Source organism: Phyllobates terribilis, unplaced genomic scaffold (genome assembly GCF_046119375.1).
Source record: "Phyllobates terribilis strain yellow unplaced genomic scaffold, ASM4611937v1 Scaffold_8__6_contigs__length_399053987, whole genome shotgun sequence".
Lineage (NCBI taxonomy): Eukaryota > Metazoa > Chordata > Amphibia > Anura > Dendrobatidae > Phyllobates > Phyllobates terribilis.
This window is the reverse complement of record NW_027362768.1, coordinates 80,744,928-80,765,370: the sequence shown is the minus strand read 5'-3', so window position 1 is coordinate 80,765,370 and position 20,443 is coordinate 80,744,928. Positions and strand designations below refer to the sequence as shown.

General features: G+C 42.8%; 1 protein-coding gene across 2 annotated transcripts in view; it reads left to right on the top strand.

Annotated features, from left to right (window-relative positions):
* CDC14A (cell division cycle 14A) overlaps positions 1-20,443 on the top strand; it is a 111,851-nt gene that overhangs the window by 45,378 nt on the left and 46,030 nt on the right. For both annotated transcript variants that reach the window (XM_073643038.1, XM_073643037.1), the window contains exons 5-8: positions 3,092-3,171; positions 15,469-15,535; positions 17,964-18,026; positions 20,069-20,156. In XM_073643038.1, the coding sequence (XP_073499139.1) occupies positions 3,092-3,171; positions 15,469-15,535; positions 17,964-18,026; positions 20,069-20,156 (298 nt within the window). The remainder of the gene's footprint in view (positions 1-3,091; positions 3,172-15,468; positions 15,536-17,963; positions 18,027-20,068; positions 20,157-20,443) is intronic.

The following is a 20,443-nucleotide window of genomic DNA, read 5'->3' as shown; positions in this document are numbered from 1 at the left end:
GAGGACGGTGGACAGGTGAGAATAAAGTGGTTTTTATTTTAATATAGATTTTTACTTCTTTTTTTTTTAAACACAGTGCACAGGCGCTGCCTAATGAGACTACTTCTCCCCTCAGCTGCGCCTGCTCCTGCTTTTATCAGCGGGAGTAGCCGTCGGATGATGGGAGGAGTAGTCTTCCCCAGCCCGGGTGCCATTCTTTATGCATTTTTGCAGTGTTCTTGCGGCGTTTTTGACTCATTGACTTGAATTGAGTCAGTCAAATATGCAGCAAACGTCCGGAGCAAATCTGCAAATATATTTATACCTGCGTTTTTTCTGCGGATTTGATTGACTCAATTCAAGTCTATGGTGAAAAACGCTGCAGAAATGCACAAAGAATTGACATGCTGCAGATTTAAACAGAATGACAATCCTGACCGGAAAATTCCTGATCATGTGCACAGCACTTCAGGATTGTCATTGCATTAGCTGGCACAAGGATTACCTAGCGTTTTTGGTTCATTTCTGCGCAGAAAAAATGCAGTGAAAATGCATCAAAAACGCACAGTGTGCACATAGCCTAAAACACAGTTTTTTTTCCACACTGAAAACCATGTGTTGAAAAATTAATCAAGAACCCTACATGTGAATATACCCTAATACATACTTGCATTTTTGCACCATTTTACAATAGTAGCAAAATTAATGTTTCTAAAATGTTATTTTTTTGACATGCGGTACTTTTTTTTTTTCAAAACACAGCATGTCAATGCTTTCTGCATTTTTTGCAGCATTTTTTCTGTTTTTTTTTTTTTTTTACCCATTAAGATTAATGTAGCTCTTTTAAACAGTTGAAAGTAAAAAAAAAATCTGAAAATCTCATAAAGAACTTGCGTAATGTATGCTATGTATTTCCTGCCAACACTGAAAAAACGCAGCAGAATTGGTACTTGTGAACATACCATACCCTTAAGGGCAGGTGCAGGCGACAGTATTTTCGATCTGAGCGCGATAGTATTTTCGATCTGAGCGCGATCTGAAGGTTTTTTTTATCCTATGGGGCTGTGCACATGTCCAAATTTTTCCTCGGAATGAGCCTGTTTTTCATATATCCGCAGGTTTCCTGCAGCACTCCTAGTTATACCATAAGCCTCTGCTTGTGCTTGCTTTACGGCTTATGTTCCCATATATTTGGCAGAAAATCATACTGAACTATACTTGCTGTCAAAACCCTTCTAAAATAAAGGGCAAAATCCCATAGTGTTCTGTAAAGAGTGCTGTAACATTTGTGATACAATATTAGACAGGAACTGAAGGCCCCCATACATATCAGCCAAAAATGGGTAAATGAACGGTTGGTCATTGGTGGAAAAAAATTCCATCACAGACCACATCAGCTGAGTTTAATTTTTGCGGCCGATGATACAGCCGGCGCTTATCAACGTCCCCAAAACTTGACAGGGAAAATAAACCTCCAAACAGAGACATAGAATATCCTACAAAATCCAACATATAGATCCATAAGTATAAAGGAGCCAAGGGTATTAATTACTAAAGTGCAAGTGCTATACTATTAGAAGGGAATAGATATCCCACCCAGATGGCTAGTTGTGCAATGGTCTTATATGTAGTGTTGCCTTCAGGTAGCATACATCAAAACAATCAGTAGACGGTATATTACCTAAAATGATGCGCCACCAGAAAGGTCCCAGGCTCTGTGTCTCACCACCCCAACACCGTTTCGCCTCGCTTCTTCCGGGGACGATGTATGCTACCTGAAGGCAATGCTACATCTGTACTCCCAATTTCCCATCCAGTGATTTTATGAACTCCTGAAATTTGTGTGCAAATTTTGCAACATTTTTGCAGAACATGCGACTTTTTGCTCTAAAAAGTTGCAAGGAGGATACAACAACAAAAATAAAAAGCATTTTGGCTTTCGTACAAAATTCATGAAAGTGTCAGTTGAAGAATTTTGGCGTCAAAAATGTCAACGAATAATACAAGACAGCAAAAGAAAAGTAGAACATTTACACACGAACAGTGAATCTGGCCTACATTTCTGTACACTATATGGGCTGTGGACACCACCGATTTTCTCGTATGACTGCTATCTGTGGTTTTGCCAGATAACACTTGTACCTATGATATCCTATGGGGCTGTGCATATGTCCGATTTTTTTTCCCTCGTACCTAGTGGTCTACGAAAAAAATTGGAGACATGTCCAATTGTGATCCGAGTGTTGGATTAATATCGACAATGCAAGTCTATGGGTCCATGAAAAAAGTGTGGACTGACATAATGGAGAAGGTGGAGAAACTTTTTTTTCTTTCTCTCCACGTCCGAGAAAAACTGATGCCGCTCTGATGAAAGTCTGATCAGAATAATTGGACTGTTTTTCTCGGATGTGGAGGAAACAATCTCGTTACCCTGCCCTAAATCAATGTCTAATCTTTACTTTCTGAATTGATTACATTTCCATATTACATACACAATACCTATGGCTGCACCTTCTGCAGGGCATTATTCCTTGTGACCATTAACCATCCAGAGTGATATAAATGTAGCGTGGATTACCTGCTGTGTGCAAGCACAAAACAATCTCCTGAATGTATTCTCTGCAACCTTTTAATCTCATTTTCCATCCATGCTGTTGATGCCGCCATCACACACCGGCCAGCGTGCTCCCTGGCTTGGCACATTGTGCTGTCTGGGAGCATTACAGTTCAGGTGGTTCTTCTATAGCTGTTTATCATGTTATTTATGTGCTGTTTATGTATGTTATTCACTATGTAGGTGTTCTCATTAGTAGTAACCTCCTTAAATATACATTATTTTTTCATTTGTATGTTTATATCTGTATTAGATTTGATAGAGGTTTACGGGGGGATATAGAGATTTTCCTCATTATGTAATTATCATCAATAATATTTTCCACATGGTGACCTGTTCCCTCGGTCATCTGCTGTTCTCCTGCGGCTAGTCGTCTCCGGCATGTAGTAGTGCAGTGCATCGTGCTGGAGGGTCGGTGTTACGACTTCCTCAGTATACTTGTGGTTATTGTCTTTGTATTGATAATTATGGTGAATGTTTCTTTTTTCTTGAAACTAGGTCATCTACTTGAAGAAGACGCCAGAGGAGGCATACCGGGCACTGCTGAGCGGATCCAGCCCCCATTATCTCCCTTTCAGGTAAGAAGCTAAACAGGAACTATGGTGGGGCAGACTTATCAAAACTGTCTTTCCCATAGCAACCAATCAGAGTGCAGCTTTTATTTTTCAAGAGCACGAAAAGAAATGAAAGCTGTGCGGTGATTGATTGCTAAGGGCAACAAAGACTGTGTTTCTTTTGGACAGTGTCTTTAATCTCCCCCATTTTTTTGTCATATGGAGCACATTGAAGACAATGAGAGTCTTTGGGTTAGATTTGAGATGCATACATTGACTGACGTTCCGTGCAGTCAGACGGCCATATAACACGGATAACGATCGCATCACAATGCTCAGACTCGCCGGCAGCTCTCCTGACCCGAGCGTGACAGCATGTATTTCTATGCAGCTGTTCGGGTCAGGAGAGCTGCCGGCCAGTCCGAGCATTGTGATGCGATCGTCATCCATGTTATACGGCCGTCTGACTGCGCCCTTAGACAAGTTTGGTCAGTTAGAGCAGCTCAGATAATTTCTACCTTTAATTGCCCCATATATATACACTGGGGAAAATAATTATTTGATACACTGCCGATTTTGCAAGTTTTCCCACCTACAAAGAATGGATAGGTCTGTTATCCTTACCAGAAAATCACATTGTATGATTTTTACATAATTAATTTGCATTTTATTGCATGAAATAAGTATTTGATACAATAGAAAAACAGAACTTAATATTTGGTACAGAAACCTTTGTTTGCAATTACAGAGGTCAGACATTTCCTGTAGTTCTTGACCAGGTTTGCACACACTGCATCAGGGATTTTGGCCCCCTCCTCCATAAGGATCTTCTCCAGATCTTTCAGGTTTCAGGGCTGTCGCTGGGCAACATTGAGTTTCAGCCCCCTACAAAGATTTTCTATTGGGTTCAGGTCTGGAGACTGGTTAGGCCACTCCAGGACCTTGAAATGCTTCTTATGGAGTCACTCCTTAGTTGCCCTGGCTGTTGTTTCGGGTCATTGTCATGCTGCAAGACCCAGCCACGACCCATCTTCAGTGCTCCACCATACCGCTGCACGACCAGCTCTACCCTCACCTACTATATCCTCACCCATCCCTTGTAGATTGTGAGCCCTCGCGGGCAGGGTCCTCTCTCCTCCTGTACCAGTCGCTGACTCGTTTTGTTAAGATTATTGTAAGTGTTTTTGCTATATACCCCTTTTTCACATGTAAAGCGCCATGGAATAAATGGCGCTATAATAATAATAATGTTCTTACTGAGGGAAGGAAGTTGTTGGCCAAAATCTCACGATTCATGACCCCATCCATCCTCCCTTCAGTACGGTGCAGTCGTCATGTCCCCTTTGCAGAAAAGCACCCCCAAATTATGATGTTTTCCCCACCATACTTCACGATTGGAACAGTGTTCTTGGGGTGTTACTCATCCTTCAAACATGGTGAGTGGAGTTGACACTAGTGACGAGTGAGCATGTATTGTTAACTCTTTCGGCGAGCATGTTCAGGTGCTTGCTGAGTATTTGCGGTGTGCTCGGTATGTATGTTAGTGTCACCTCGGCGGCATGTGTCACGGCTGTTGGACAGCTGTGACACATGCAGGGATTGCCTGTTTGTTAGGCAATCTCTGCATGTGTCACAGCTGTCTAATAGCCGTGACACATGCCGCCGAGGCGACACTAACATAGATACCGAGCATGCCTCAAATACTCAGCAAGCACCCGAATGTGCTCGCCGAAAGAGTTAACAATACATGCTCGCTCATCACTAGTTAATACCAAAAAGTTCTATTTTGGTTTCATCTGACCACATGACATTCTCCCATGCCTCCTCTGGATCATTCAGATGGTCATTGAAAAACTTAAAATCGGCCTGGACATGTGCTGGCGCGAGCAGGGGGACCTTGCATGGCCTGCAGGATTTTAATCCATGACGGCGTAGTGTGTTACTAACAGTAATGTTTGAGACTGTAGTCCCAGCTCTCTTCAGGTCATTGACCAGGTCCTCCTGTGTAGTTCTGGGCTGATTCCTGACTTTTCTCATAATCATCCTTACCCAGTTAGGCGAGATCTTGCATGGAGTCCCAGACCAAAGAAGATTGACAGTCATCTTGTGTTTCTTCCATTTTCTAATAATTATGCCAACAGTTGTTGCCTTCTCACCAAGCTGCTTGCCTATTGTCCTGTAGCCCATCCCACCCTTGAGCAGGTCTACAATTTTGTCCCTGGTGTCCTTAGACAGATCTTTGGTCTTGGCCATGGTAGAGAGGTTGGAGTGTGATATTGATGGAGTGTGTGGACAGGTGCCTTCTATAGAGGTAACGAGTTCACACAGGTGCAATTAATACAAGTAATGAGTGCAGAGTAGGAGGGCTTCTTAAAGAAAAACTAACAGGTCTGTGAGAGCCAGAATTCTTGCTGGTTGGTAGGTGATCAAATACTTATTTCATGCAATAATATGCAATTTAATTATTTAAAAATCATACAATGTGACTTTCTGGTTTTTATTTTTAGATTTTGCCTTTCACAGTTGAAGTGTACTGACGATACAAATTACAGACCTCTCCATTCTTTGTAGGTGGGAAAATTTGCAAAATCGGCAGTGTATACGTATTTTTCTCACTGTATATACAGTTAGGTCCAGAAATATTTAGACAGTGACCGAATCTTGGTGATTTCAGCACTGCATGCCACTATTTTGGATTTAAAATGAAACAGCTGAGATGCAATTGGAGTGTAGATGTCCAGGTTTGATTAAAAGGGGTGAACAAAAATGTCTTGTGAAACGTTTAGGAATTGCAGCCATTTTTCTACAAAGCCTCCTCATTTCAGGAGCTCAAAAGTAATTGGACAAATTAACTTTATCATAAAATGGTCATTTTTAATACTTTGAAGAGATTCCTTTTCAGGCATTGACTGCCTGAAGTCTGAAAGCTTTTACTGCAGCTGACTTCTGTTGTTGCTTGTTTGTGGGTTTTGCTGCTTTAAGTTTTGTCTTAAGCTTGTGAAATTCTTCTCGATGGGATTGAGATCTGGTGATTGCCATTGCAGAATATTCCACTTCTTTGCTTTAAAAACTTCTGGGTTCCTTTCGTAGTATATTTTGGGTCATTGTCCATGTGTCCTGTGAAGCGCCGTCCAATCAACTTTGCTGCACTTGGTTGAATCTGAGCAGACAGTATTGCCCTGTACACTTCAGAATTCATCCGGCTGTTTCTGTCTTCAGTCACATCAGGAATAAACACTAGTGACCCTGTGCCATTGGAAGCCATGCATGCCCGCGCCATCACACTGCCTCCACCATGTTTTACAGAGGATGTGGTGTGCTTTAGATCATAAGCCGGTCCAAGCCTTCTCCATACTTTCTCTTTGCCATCATTCTGGTACAAGTTGACCTTAGTTTCATCCGTCCTGTGAATGCTTTTCCAGAACTGGGGTGCTTTAGATGTTTTTTTGGCAAAGTCTATTCCGGCCTTTCTATTTTTAAGGCTGATTAATGGTTTGCACCTTGTGGAGAACCCTCTGTATTTGCTCTCATGAAGTCTTCTCTTTATGGTAGACTTAGATACTGAAAAACCTACTTCCTGGAGAGTGTTCTTCACGTGGGTGGTTGTTGTTAAGGGTTTTTTCTTCACCATGAGAAGGATTCTGCGATCATCCACCACTGTTGTCTTCCCTTTTGAGTTCCCGAGCTCACCAGTGTGCTCTTTTTTTTTTTTTTGCAGAAAGTACCAAACTGTTGACTTGGCCACTCCTAACATTTCTACCGATCTCTCTGATGGATTTCTTCTTTCTTTCAGCCTAATGATGGTCTGTTTCTTTTCCTTTGAGAGCTCCTGTGACCGCATGTTATGGGTTCACAGCCACAGCCTCCAAATGCAAATGCCACATCTGGAATCAGCTCCAGACCTTTTACCTGCCTAATTTATGATGGATTAATGATGGAAAAGCATATGCAGCCCATTAAAGAGCTTTTGTATAATTTTCTGATTACTTTCGGACCCTTTAAAAGAGGCAGCTACGTATTAAAGAGCTGTAATTCCTAAACCCTTACTCCAATTAGGATGTGAATACCCTCAAATTAAAGCTGAGAGCTTGTACTTTAAGCCAATATTGATTATATAACTGCATGTTGAATATGTTTTGGTATACAGCTAAAATGACAAACGTGGTCACGTGACCACTCGCTTGCATCGGCAATACCAGTGAATTATCACTGTAGACTTATAGCCCAAACCTGGACGACCCCCTTTGGCTTTATTCCACCAGTAGTTCCACATTTTTCTTTGTGCTGTATAAATATTATTTAAAGAGCACACATTTAGATTGTGGGGGCAATAAACCTAAAATGCAGCCTTTTTAGACTGGAAGACTCTGAGATTTTTGCAGTGAGTAGGTGCATTATTCTTCGATACGATCATGAATAGGAAGTTCAGAAAAATACCTGTTATCTCACATTACTCACATTTTATGTTAAACTTTTATAACTTTGTACATCATATAAAAAAGTGGCCTACCTGGTTCTGTGAGCGGCTTGTCTCAGACATAATGCAAATGGCTGATTACATCAGATTTGGCTATCTTTGACTGCAGTCTATCACCTCTATACAATGTCCTGATTGAATGGGGAAAAGTAAATGAGCACTTCCCTCCTAAATCCAGCACTCAGGATGCTTTGTATGCAGTTCTTCAGGGGCATTGTAGGACATAGCAGCCTCATCCTTTACAATGTAAAATAGCTTTCTAACCAGATTGTAGTCTCTTTGGGGAGGTTGTGTTAAAAATATGAGAAGTGAAAAAGCCTTTGGAGTTGCAGAATTGGAGATTGGCTAGGGCAGGCAGACGCTACAGCTAACCCGTGCCGGCAGCTTTATGTAGAATATTTTCCTCCACATGTCGCTCATACCTCAGGGGATCCCATACCAAGCTTTAGCTGCCGGGTGACTCCACATTTAATACTTGGACTACTTGTTCTCTCTTGTTATTACACGTATTTTCTTCTTGTATCAAATTTAATACAGTTATTATCTCTGACTGCGTACAGAGAGGTAATTATGTCTTATTGCACCACTGACCCCTTAGTGACTACCAATACACCTTTTTACTGACCCGAGGATTAAGAGAATAGCGCCCCCCGATGGGTGAAAATGCAGCTGGTGTCATATTGCTACCTGCTGCATTGGCCACTGTGAGTGTTAGGCCACGGCCCCACTATCAGTATTTGGTCAGTATTTTTTCTCATGGCTGTTTAACCCCCAATAGTGACAGTGTCATGTAGATGGTTAACAGAGGGAGGGGGCTCCCGGTTTAACCCCATCAGCACCCATTATCGCGATTGTGGGGTCCCAGTAGTTGCCATGACAACCCAAGGCCAAATACTGACCATAGGGTCTGCTATCTATAGTGGCCTGTTAAGATGTTAGCAACATGTTACTGAACAAAAAAATATGTATTCCATTCATTCCACTTTGCGTTAATTCTGCAAAGTACTGGAAGGGTTAACAAACTTCCTGACAGCAGTTTTGACTACTTTGAGGGGTTCCCATATGTCTACTTAAAGTCGACTTATGGTAAATGCTGTTTATTAACTTTTTTGTGTCGTATCACTGTCTGGTTTGAGGTTATAAACATTCAAAGTTTGACTTTTGCAAATTTTTCAAAATTCTTGTCAACTTTCCAATATTTTTATAGATATATGCAAAACATATCGTTCTAAATTGACCACCTAGGGCTCGTTCACACGACCGTATTTTCAAGTGCTATCCGTGATAAAAAACGGGCAGCACTCGGACCCATGTTATTCAGTGGGGCCGTGCCAATGAGCGATTTTATTTTTCCACCAATCAAATCTGCATATGAAAGAAATTGCAGTGGCTCTAGTTTCCTCTGTAAATAGGATGAGACTCACCTAGTCAAGTCTATGGATGTCATACAGAACCTACATTATCTGTATAGGGGGTTTTATGCCACCTTCCCACGATCAGTATTTCAGTATTTGTAAAGCCAAAACCAGGTGAGGAACAATCAGGGGAAAAGTATAATAAAAACACGTCACCACTTCTGTATTTATCACCCACTCCTGGTTTTGGCTTACAAATACTGAGGTAAAATACTGACCAAATACTAAATGTGTGAACATGGCCTTAGGGGTAGCTGTTGGCCAAGTGAGCTTTCATCCAAGAACTCTCTTGTGTGTGTGCTCAGCCTTAGGGCGTCTTTCACACATCCTGATATTTCCGGTACTGGAGAAACCAGTACCGGAGATATCTGTGTCCATGTGCACCTGTGTGGCACATGTATGACAACCGTGTGCCGCATCAGGATTACAAGTACCAGCCTCTGGGAATCAGTGTACAGTTAGGCTGTGTGCCCACTATGCGTTTTTTAAGCGTTTCACTTTCTGCAGCCGCAATTCCGCTGCAGAAACGCTTAAATGCTTGGTAGAAGGCCTGCCATGTTCCCCAATGATGATCCGCATGTGCTGTGCACATGCTGCGGAAATTTCTGCTGCGGGTTTTCATTGCGGAAAAAAACGCAGCACTACCAATTATTTTGCAGAAGTGCGGTGTTTTCACCGCCATTGACTTGCATTAGAACGCATGTAATCTGCATCACTGCATCTGTAGATGCGGAATCCAAGCATTTCAATGTGCGGATGGTACCCGGGTGTGGAGGACAGGAGACTCTCCTCCGGACCCGGATACCATAGAACCTGTAAAAAAAAGAATAAAATAAAAAATAAATATCATATTTACCTTCTGACGGCCCCCGATGCTCTCGTCCTCCCATGCCGGCAGATCGCGGTGGACTGAAGGACCTGCGCTGACGTCATTTAGTCATGTGATGGCAGGTCCTTCAGTGTAGTGTACCGCGAGCTGCCGGCACGCCAGGACGGAGCGCAGCAAGACTCCGGGGGCCATCAGAAGGTAAGTATAGATTTATTTTTTTATTTTTAAACATTCTTTAAGGTAACACTATATAAATCCATACCGTTTGCATGGATTTATATAGTGTGACCAAGTTGACAAGCACTTTCCAAGTGATGCTAAAATCGCTTGGAAAGCGCTTGTCAACCCGCATGCGGAAATGCATGTGAAGAACGCTTCACATCTGCTTGTCCCTGGCAAGAAAAACGCATGTACAATCCACATGCGGTTTTTCTGCCAGGGAGATGCAGAAACACTCAGGAAAAAATCCTAAGCATTTCTGCATCGTGGGCACATAGCCTTAGCGCTGTTCCCAAGCGCCAGGTGCTGGACACTGCCCTCATCATGGTTCCCTGCCGGCGCTGTGATCAGCACCAGCAGGGACCATGATGAGGGTAGTAGTAGTCTGATCCCAGTGTCCCCACCTGTAAAAATAAGAATAAAAAACCCTCCAAAAATGTATACTCACCTAAGTGTGCCCGTTGTAATCCATGCAACCGATCACGCCGAGGAGCCGGGGAGAATGACTCACTGGTGTGGGCCCCGTAGTGCGCTGAGCTCAGTGAGTAACAGGAGATCGCTTGCTGAGCACAGATCCGGGGCCCGCTCTCTGCAGGAGTCATTCTCCCCGGCTCCTCTGCTGAGTGGTCTCATGGATTACAGCGGGGGACATTTATGAGAGGTGAGTATAATGATTTTTTATTTTATTCTTATCTTTACAGTTGGACACTGCGGGAGCAGATACTACTACTCTCATCATTGTCCCTGATGGTGCTGATCACAGTGCCAGCAGGGAACAATGATGAGGGCAGCATTCAGCACCTGGCGCCTGGGAACAGCGCGAACTGTACACTGATTCCCAGGCGCCGGTATGTGTCACACGGATGTCATCCGTGTGTCATCAGTGCGGTACGTTTTGCGGCTCGTGCAGCTTGTAAAGAATTCATATGTCAGCGTGTGGAGCACACGGACACACGGTCTGTGGAAACACACTGACAAGTGCACAGACCCATAGATTTGAATGGGTCTGCGTGTGTCAGTGTCTCCGGTACGTGTGAAAACTGTCACCACACGTACCAGAGATACTGACGTGTGTAAGAGGCCTTATTAATGAAAATGTGGAGCTTTGTGAACTCTTATGTGAAATGACCCTCATATAACAGCACTTCAAATCTGGCATGTAACTCCTGCAATGACAGACAGTGGATTTAACTACAGCTCCCAGCTTTCAGCTACAGTGTCAGGGCATGCTGGGATGTGTAGTTTCACCACAGCACTGGAACCCTCAGCTGAATACAAGGAACATATTCATTGGAAAGTGATTAGAGGAATTGCTATGTAAGCCATTTCTATTCCACTGTGATGTACAGCTGAATGTGTCTAGTAGAGGAAACGATCTCCTTTGTCCTCTTCAAGTCCCTCTTTGCTACACAAAGCCTAATTTATAATGGTAACGTAACCCCTCTCGCTGTATGTGATCTTATTTCTCAGTGGTAGTGAAGTCACCACAATTAGATCTCATTTCCCGCATGAGTGACTACTTGAACTTTTAAGGCTAGGTTCACACTAACACAGCGCTCTATGCCGAGCAACGCCGTCAGCTCCATACAATACAAGTGAATGGCTACGTCAGGGTTTCTATTGTAATACAGTTTTTCGGGGATTCCGATGGGGAGTTAGGCTAGGGGCACACTTATCCAATGTTCTGGTTGAAGCATTACTTTAGGTTTTTTTTCTGGAATCTCTGATGCAGTTTTTCGTATTTTTCCGACATGCAGAAAAATGTGGCTAACCATGTTTTTGTGAATGTCAGAAAAAGACCAATATTGACAGGCGCATACAGAGTACACTGTGTGAATGGCTCTGTCGGTGTCACAGGTTTACCACAACAGAGAGAGGGGCCAGAAGACCGCAGCTTCTGATTTCATGTACTCCGATCCAAGGGGTAACGTTTCTCCTTGTGGAAAGTGACATGTCAGGCCTGACATGCCAAGGTGAGGAGACTTTTAAGCTGCGGTGCTCCTCTGGGAAATACGCAAAATGTCTCTTCAGAGAGGAAGAGGACTAGAACTCTAGTGCCACCTATTGGAAGTAGCAATCCTACAAGTCAGTAACGACTCTATAACAAGCCTTATCACATGACTTAGGATTAAAGCCATAACCAAAATCTTAATTTTCAGACACCTTGTTTCAGGGTACTGCCCCTCATCAGTGCAAAGTGTGAGAGCTGGTTTGGCTGGGTGAGAGGCGTCTGACCGGGATCCAAGGGGTAACGTTTCTCCTTGCGGAGAGTGACATGTCATTTCTGACATGCCGAGGTGAGGAGACTTTTAAGCCACAATGCTCCTCTGGGAAATATGCAAATTGTCTCTTCAAAGAAGAAGAGGACCAGAACTCTAGTGCCACCTACAGGAAGTAGCAATCCTAAAAGTCAATATCGACCCTCTAAAAAACTTTTTTAGTCCTCTAGACAATTTGCATGTTTACTTGCCCAGAGGAGCATGCATGTCTTATAAGTCTCCTCACTCTGACATGCCAGGCTTTACTTGTCACTCTCCACAAGGAGAAACGTTACCCCTTAGACCCCAATTTGCCATCTCATAACGACTGGACGCAGGGACTCTGCTGCCGGTAACTAACAAGCATCTTATTTGCAGGTTGCTCACCCTGTTCCAACCCGTTTTTCAGACACTTCTGAGCTCTTGTGACGCTGTATATCCACAACTGTATATCCTCTCCGCTCTGTATTGGGACAGTGGGATTTATGGCTTCCTGGTGGCCATTGTTCTTGTGCCTGCAGTGTGGGACATACATAAATGTGCAGGCTATTATGCTTGTGTACCTGTCACACCTATGCTGAATACCACATTATACTGTAATTGTGAAGTAATTAGTGATTACACACAACAGAATTGCTTCATCTCTTAGGTCCTGAGCTGAGATCTGAAAGGGATATTGTATACAATGCAGCCCTATCACTTCCTAGGCTCCTCTCAGGCTGCAGTGTACTGTATGTGGCCATATGTGCCTGGAAAGCTCCCGGTGCATTGTTCAAACAGTAATCATCATTTTAATTTTATTTCATAGATCAATAGAATACATGAAAATAAGCAGGTTGCTGATGGATCTAATCACATAAGTTTGCTTCTTTCATCTCCTGAACTGATCTTTCACTCTTAGTAATAAGACACTTTCCCATTACTAAGATTGGAGATGACAGTTGGTGCTTTTAGAATTCTATGGAGATGCAATGAGGAGGAGGGAGGAGCTACATAGATATTCTGCAGCAAGTTCTCCTGAAACAACAGGCACAGTTTTCCATAGAACTGTATGAGCACCAACTGTCATCTCCTATCTTGGTAATGGGAAAATCTGTATTCATTGAAACCAGATTTTACCAGTGAATTGGAGTATTGTGAGAATGAATGACCAGTCCTGGAGGGGAAAGAAGCAGATTTCTCTAAAAATATATATTACAAAGTTTGTTATTTTAACGTGTACTTTTGATTTATGAAATAAAGGGATAAAATGATGATTACTAGATTCATTGGCCCTCATTTATCAGTTGTCAAGAGTATTTTCATGGGAGATTATACAACCTCTGGCAAAAATTATGGAATCACCGGGCTCGGAGGATGTTCATTCAGTTGTTTAATGTTGTTGAAAAAAAGCAGATCACAGACATGGCACAAAACTAAAGTCATTTCAGGTGGCAACTTTAGGGCTTTAAGAAACACTAAAAGAAACCAAGATTAATTCAAGATTAAAAATGTGGTACTCAGTAAGGGTAATTTTTTTCAGACCAAGCAGAGGGAAAAAAATTATGGAATCACTCAATTCTGAGGAAAAAATTATGGAATCATGAAAAACAAACACACAAAAGAACACTCCAATACATCACTAGTATTTTGTTGCACCACCTCTGGATTTAATAACAGCTTGCAGTCTCTGAGGCATGGACTTAATGAGTGACAAACAGTACTCTTCATCAATCTGGCTCCAACTTTCTCTGATTGCTGTTGCCAGATCAGCTTTGCAGGTTGGAGCCTTGTCATGGACCATTTTCTTCAAATTCCACCAAAGATTTTCAATTGGATTGAGATCCGGACTATTTGCAGGCCATGACATTGACCTTATGTGTCTTCTTTCAAGGAATGTTTTCACAGTTTTTGCTCTATGGCAAGATGCATTATCATCTTGAAAAATTATGTCATCATCCCCAAACATCCTTTCAATTGATGGGATAAGAAAACTGTCCAAAATATCAACTTGGGCATTTATTGAAGATGTAATGACAGCCATCTCCCCAGTGCCTTTACCTGACATGCAGCCCCATATCATCAATGACTGTAGAAATTTGCATGTTCTCTTCATGCAGTCATCTTTATAAATCTCATTGTGCATCATCACCTTGCCCAATGCAGATGAGCGATTCATCACTGAATATGACTTCCAGTCCTCCACAGTCCACGATTGCTTTTCCTTAGCCCATTGTAACCTTGTTTTTTTCTGTTTAGGTGTTAATGATGGCTTATGTTTAGCTTTTCTGTATGTAAATCCCATTTCCTTTAGGCGGTTTCTTACAGTTCGGTCACAGACATTGACTCCAGTTTCCTCCCATTCGTTCCTCATTTGTTATTTTGTGCATTTCCTGTTTTGGAGACATATTGCTTTAAGTTTCCGGTCTTGAAGCTTTAATGTCTTCCTTGGTCTACCAGTATGTTTGCCTTTAACAACCTTCCCATGTTGCTTGTATTTGATCCAGATTTTAAACACAGCTGACTGTGAACAACCAACATCTTTTGCAACATTGCGTGATGATTTACCTTCTTTTAAAAGTTTGATAATCCTCTCCTTTGTTTCAATTGACATCTCTTGTGTTGGAGCCATGATTCATGTCAGTCCACTTGGTGCAACAGCTCTCCAAGGTGTGATCACTCCTTTTTAGATGCGGACTAACGAGCAGATCTAATTTGATGCAGGTGTTAGTTTTGGAAATGAAAATTTACAGGGTGATTCCATAATTTTTTTTCCTCAGAATTGAGTGATTCCATAATTTTTTCCCTCTGCTTGGTCTGAAAAAAAATTACCCTTACTGAGTACCACATTTTTAATCTTGATTTCTTTTAGTATTTCTTAAAGCCCTAAAGTTGCCATTTGAAATGACTTTAGTTTTGTGCCATGTCTGTGATCTGCTTTTTTTGAACAACATTAAACAACTGAATGAACATCCTCCGAGCCCGGTGATTCCATAATTTTTGCCAGGGGTTGTAGGTGATGGATGTAATTTATTGCCATGGTACGTGTATGTTGAATCTTGTACTCTAGGATTTTCAATCATTGTAGACATTCTGTTTTTTATTGACTTCACGACCCCTTTCTCCTTTCTCTTTTTTTTGCAGAGATGCTTCTTTTGGAAACTGCACTTATAACCTCACCATTCTTGACTGTTTGCACGGCATCCGCAAGGTAAATGCAGCTGCATATAAACATCACATCTATGATATACTTACCTTGTAAGGTCTTCACATCCTGTTCCGTCCAGATGTGTCCAGATCCCAGAATTCCAAGCGGCGGAAGTTCGTCGACCGCCATATTGGGACACCCAAGTGATGGGTGTCTCAATATAGAAACCGCTGGTGATACCAGCCTCTTGCGTTGTACCACCAGCGCAACACCGTCGTGAACACGCTGCACACGCCGCCGCTGGGATCAGCTGAATGATTCACTGACCGCCGTATCTAATGTCAGGGATTCCTCAGGCAGAATTGCAGCAGACAACCTTTGTACTAGAAGATCTATGAGACAGTAGGATTCCTTGTAGTCTTATGCAGTGACGTCACAGAACCAAATGACAAACTCAGCTGTGCACCTGTACAATTCAGAGCTTACTACCGCACTAGATCCTGATACAACATAGCCTCATTATACTGAATGATTGGTCTGAGAAGACGTGATATAGGAGCAGGGAAAAGGAGCAGGGCAGAGCGGTGTCAACGGCGTCAGCAGGCAGGGCAGCATGGCAGAGCGGTATGAGGAGGGAGAGCACAGCAGAGCGGTATGAGCAGGCAGAGCAGAGCGGCATGAGCAGGCAGACCACGGCATGAGCAAGCAGGGCAGCTTGGCAGAGCGGTATGAGCAGGTAGAGCACAACAGAGCGGCATGAGCAGGCCGAGCAGAGCGGCATGAGCAAGCCGAGCAGAGCGGCATGAGCAGGCAGAGCAGAGCGGCATGAGCAGGCAGAGCAGTATGAGCAGGTAAAATAGAGCGGCATGAGCAAGCAGAGCACAGTGGTATGAGCAGAGCGGTATGAGCAGGTAGAATAGAGCGGCATGAGCAAGCAGAGCACAGTGGTATGAGCAGAGCGGTATGAGCAGCAGAGCAGAGCGGCATGAGCAAGCAGGGCAGAGCGGCATGAGCAGGCAAAGCGCGTCATGAGCAAGCAGAGCACGGCATGAGCAGGCAGCGCGCGGCGCGAGCAGGCAGAGTGCGGCGTGAGCAAGCAGAGCGTGGCGTGAGCAGGCAAAGCGCGGCGTGAGCAGGCAGAGTGCAGCGTGAGCAGGCAGAGCGCGGCAGCGCGGCGTGAGCAGGCAGAGTGCAGTGTGAGCACGCAGAGTGCGGCAGCGCGGCGTGAGCAGGCAGAGCGCAGCCTGAGCAGGCAAAACGCGGCAGAGTGGCATGAGCAGGCAGAGCGCAGCAGCGCGGCGTGACATCACCGCCCTCCCGATGCGATAGCATCGGGCCTCCATATAGTAGTTCATATTTGGGAAAAGTCTCTGCCCTGCTGATAATTATACCTGACGATGCTGCGGGGTCTATCTGATATGCCGCACACTCATCCTCCTGCTCTGTTGTCGGCTGGAGCTTTCCTTTACTTCTCTTTTCACCTTACTGACTTCCCCCTGCCGTGATCCAAGTATTGCACTGATACGTAGAAGTGGAGTGGAGTCTTTTTTTCTCTTTAAATTCTTTACAAATGTTTTTCCACTAAGGTCTCTGTAAACTGTCTTAGGGAGTTGCTGCCACCCAGAGGATAGGGGTGTTACTACAGCACTCACAAAAATGTGCAAAATGTTTCAAATAATAATAAGTATTATTATAAAATGTAATGTCTCATGGTAGAGTGTAATTTTTTACTTCTTTTCCCACCAGAGTACTTAAATAGATTTAACCCCCTCACTGAAAGTAAGATTAATAAAATCAATATTCTTTGTATTAGGGCTCGCTCACACCACTGTATTATCAGCTTGAGTGTGATCCGACAAAACATCGGAATGCACTCACACCAATGTTAGTTTCTGGGGCTGCGCATGTGTCCAATTTTTCCAAGTCGGTCGAAGGAAAAAGTTGCAGCATGTCCGAGTTTGATCCAATATTTGGATCGTGCTCCACCATGTAAGACAATGGGTTCGTTGAAATCATCGGACTACACTCGGATGTCATCTGAGTGCAGTCCGATATCTGCTCACTGACACAATGGAGAAGATGGAGAACATCTTCTCAATCGAGAGAATCGGATCACACTATGTTCACACTCTGATCAAAGTGTTTTTTTGCATATAATCATCCCGATTCTCTCGGATGAGAGGCTACATGGCCGTCTGACCCTAGCCTTACACTTTCCCATTAACTTTGGTATTTTATTTAGAAAACTTATAGGCAAAAGTGAGGAGATCTGTGCCGATAACAAAGGATCCACCAATAATAGGCGTTTTCACAGTGGTAAAAGGCCGGAATCACGTAGTAATCGACATATGCCTAATCTATATACATATACTGTATATTTCAGTAAGTAGGGGACAAATATACTTTATATCAGTAATAGATGTTGGATGGAGATTTCCATGTAAAGTGATTATATGTGGTCAGTAATGCCGGGATGTTTCTCTCCCTGTAGGCGCTGCATCTGGGCTTCTTTAACTTTGAAAACTTTGATGTGGATGAATATGAACATTATGAGGTTTGTTTCTTGCATAGTTGTTCATTATGGAGAGGAACTTTTTTTTTCTGTCTACTACTTAAAGAGTAACGATCCCCCCCCCCCCATAAATTAATAGTACAGGTGAAATTAAGAAACTTTATAATATATGTTATGATAGAAATCTGCTTTTTTTCTCCTCCTGGTCAGATTGTTTATTCGCCTATTTTCAGTGAATACAGATTTTCCCATTACTGTGATAGGAGATGACAGTTGGTGCTCATAAAGTTCCATGGAGAACTGTTACAGTCATTTCAGAAGAACCTGCAGCAGAATGTCTGTGTCGGCCTCTAGCTCACCCCCCCCTCCCCCATAGAATTGTAAAAGCACCAACTGTCATCTACTATCTCAGTAATGGGAAAATCTGTTTCACTGAATACTGATTTTAAAGCTTTTACCCATGAAATGATTGAGTCAAGAGTGAGTGATCGGTTGAGGAGGAGAATGAAACCGATTTCTCTGATAAGATATATTACATAGTTGCTTATGTTCTTGTGTACTATTGATTTATGAAATGAAAATTAAAATGATGGTTACTCTGAAAATGAACCTTTCCTTATCAATATCAGATCAGCGGGGAGGCCGACACTTGGCACCTTCACTGATCTACTTTTTGCTGCACGGGCGGTGTAAAGAGCTGGAGCACCACATCTCCGCACACTGAGCCAGTCTCTGGTGCTGCAGCTCTGCTTCCTTTGAAGTGAATAGTAGCTGAGCTGCTGTACTCGGGGATGATCACCAAGCAGTGACCAGAGCTGTGCTGTCCCAGCTCCGTATACTGTACCGCTGCTCGCACTCTAAGCAGGTGATCGGTGGGTGTGCTGGGTGAAGGACACTACTGATCTGATATTGGTGACCTTCCTCAGGATTGACCATTAACATCTAAGTTGTTGAAACTAACATCTACTGTTAAAAGCCATATTTGTTAGGGCTTGTGCAAACGTCCGTGCAAATTGATCCAAGAATGGACCGCTAATGCATGGACTGGCTCTGGGCTTCATGTATTTCTATGAGGCCGTCACGCTTAGGTTGGGAGACCCGCGACCAGTCCGTGCATTGCATTCCAATATTGGACCGAGATCCACAGACATCTGCATGCGCACTTAAAGGGAACCTGTCACCAGCTTTGTCATATGACAACTAAAACTAGGACCTTATTCAGCGCCTGTGCTGCGCTCGATAAGTGCTTATATAACCCCCCACCTGTATACCCCCAAAAACCTTTTTAAGTTCTCCCGTGCTGTATGGAAATCGGATCTGTCCAATCCGATGGGTGTGGTTTCGGCCCACTCCGTCCCTCTCACTGGCTGCTGCTTGCCATCCTCCATCTTTTATCTCATCTCAATATTTTATTGGGTACATACAATCCAAGCATTGTATGAACCCAATAAAAATGTCACAGCGCAAAGAACAAGACTTCGCACAGCTCCATCGATGAAAAGTACAAAAGTTCTTGGTCTCAGAAAATGGAGACACAAAGCAATTTTTTTTTTATTATTTTACAAATTTCTGAATTTTTTTCACTACTTTAATTAAAAAACACATGAGAAGTTTCATATCACCCTAATCATACTGACATTGAGAACCGTGTTTTTAGGTCATTTTTAGCGCAGAATTAACAGTGTAGAAAAAAATAAAAGCAAGGTTTTTTTTCACCTTGGATTCAGTTGGATTTTTTATCTATTCCGGTGTATTGCATAGTAAAATGAATGGTGTAAAAACGACAACTTGTTCCAGAAAGAAGAAGCCTTGGTACAGCTACGTTGATGGAAAAATAAAATGATTATGGCTCTTGGGATGCGGGGAGGAAAAAATGGACACGCAAAACTGTAAAATCGCCTAGAAAAAAACATAAAAATGCAAAAAAATAAAGGTTGAGCAGAAATACCAAATGTAAACTTTGGCTCAGTGGACACAACATCCATACAGATCCTCATTTCTTGATGCTCATTTTAGGACTTTGTAATCAGACATGGAGATTTCACACAAGTTGCCGGATTCTGACTCTTTTCTTGTGTTCACAGAGAGTGGAAAATGGGGATTTCAACTGGATTGTCCCAGGGAAATTTCTGGCATTCAGTGGCCCTCACCCAAAAAGCAAAATTGAAAACGGTAAGTTTAGCAAATAAAGTAAAACTAATAGCATAAATGAATTGACCCATTTCCAGAGGGTTTAACTGAAATATAGGTTTTCAGTTTTATGCAATTAAAATGTAAATTATTAATTTATAGCGCCTCTAAGCCTTTTAGTAAATCAGACACATCTTATACCAGCGCATGCCTCTTAATAAATCCCGTGCGTCTTGCACCAGTGCATGCCTCTTGATAAATCAGCCACATTGCATGCTGTGCAAAAGTCCAAATGTACACAAGCATTGGGCTGGCATATAGATTTGCAC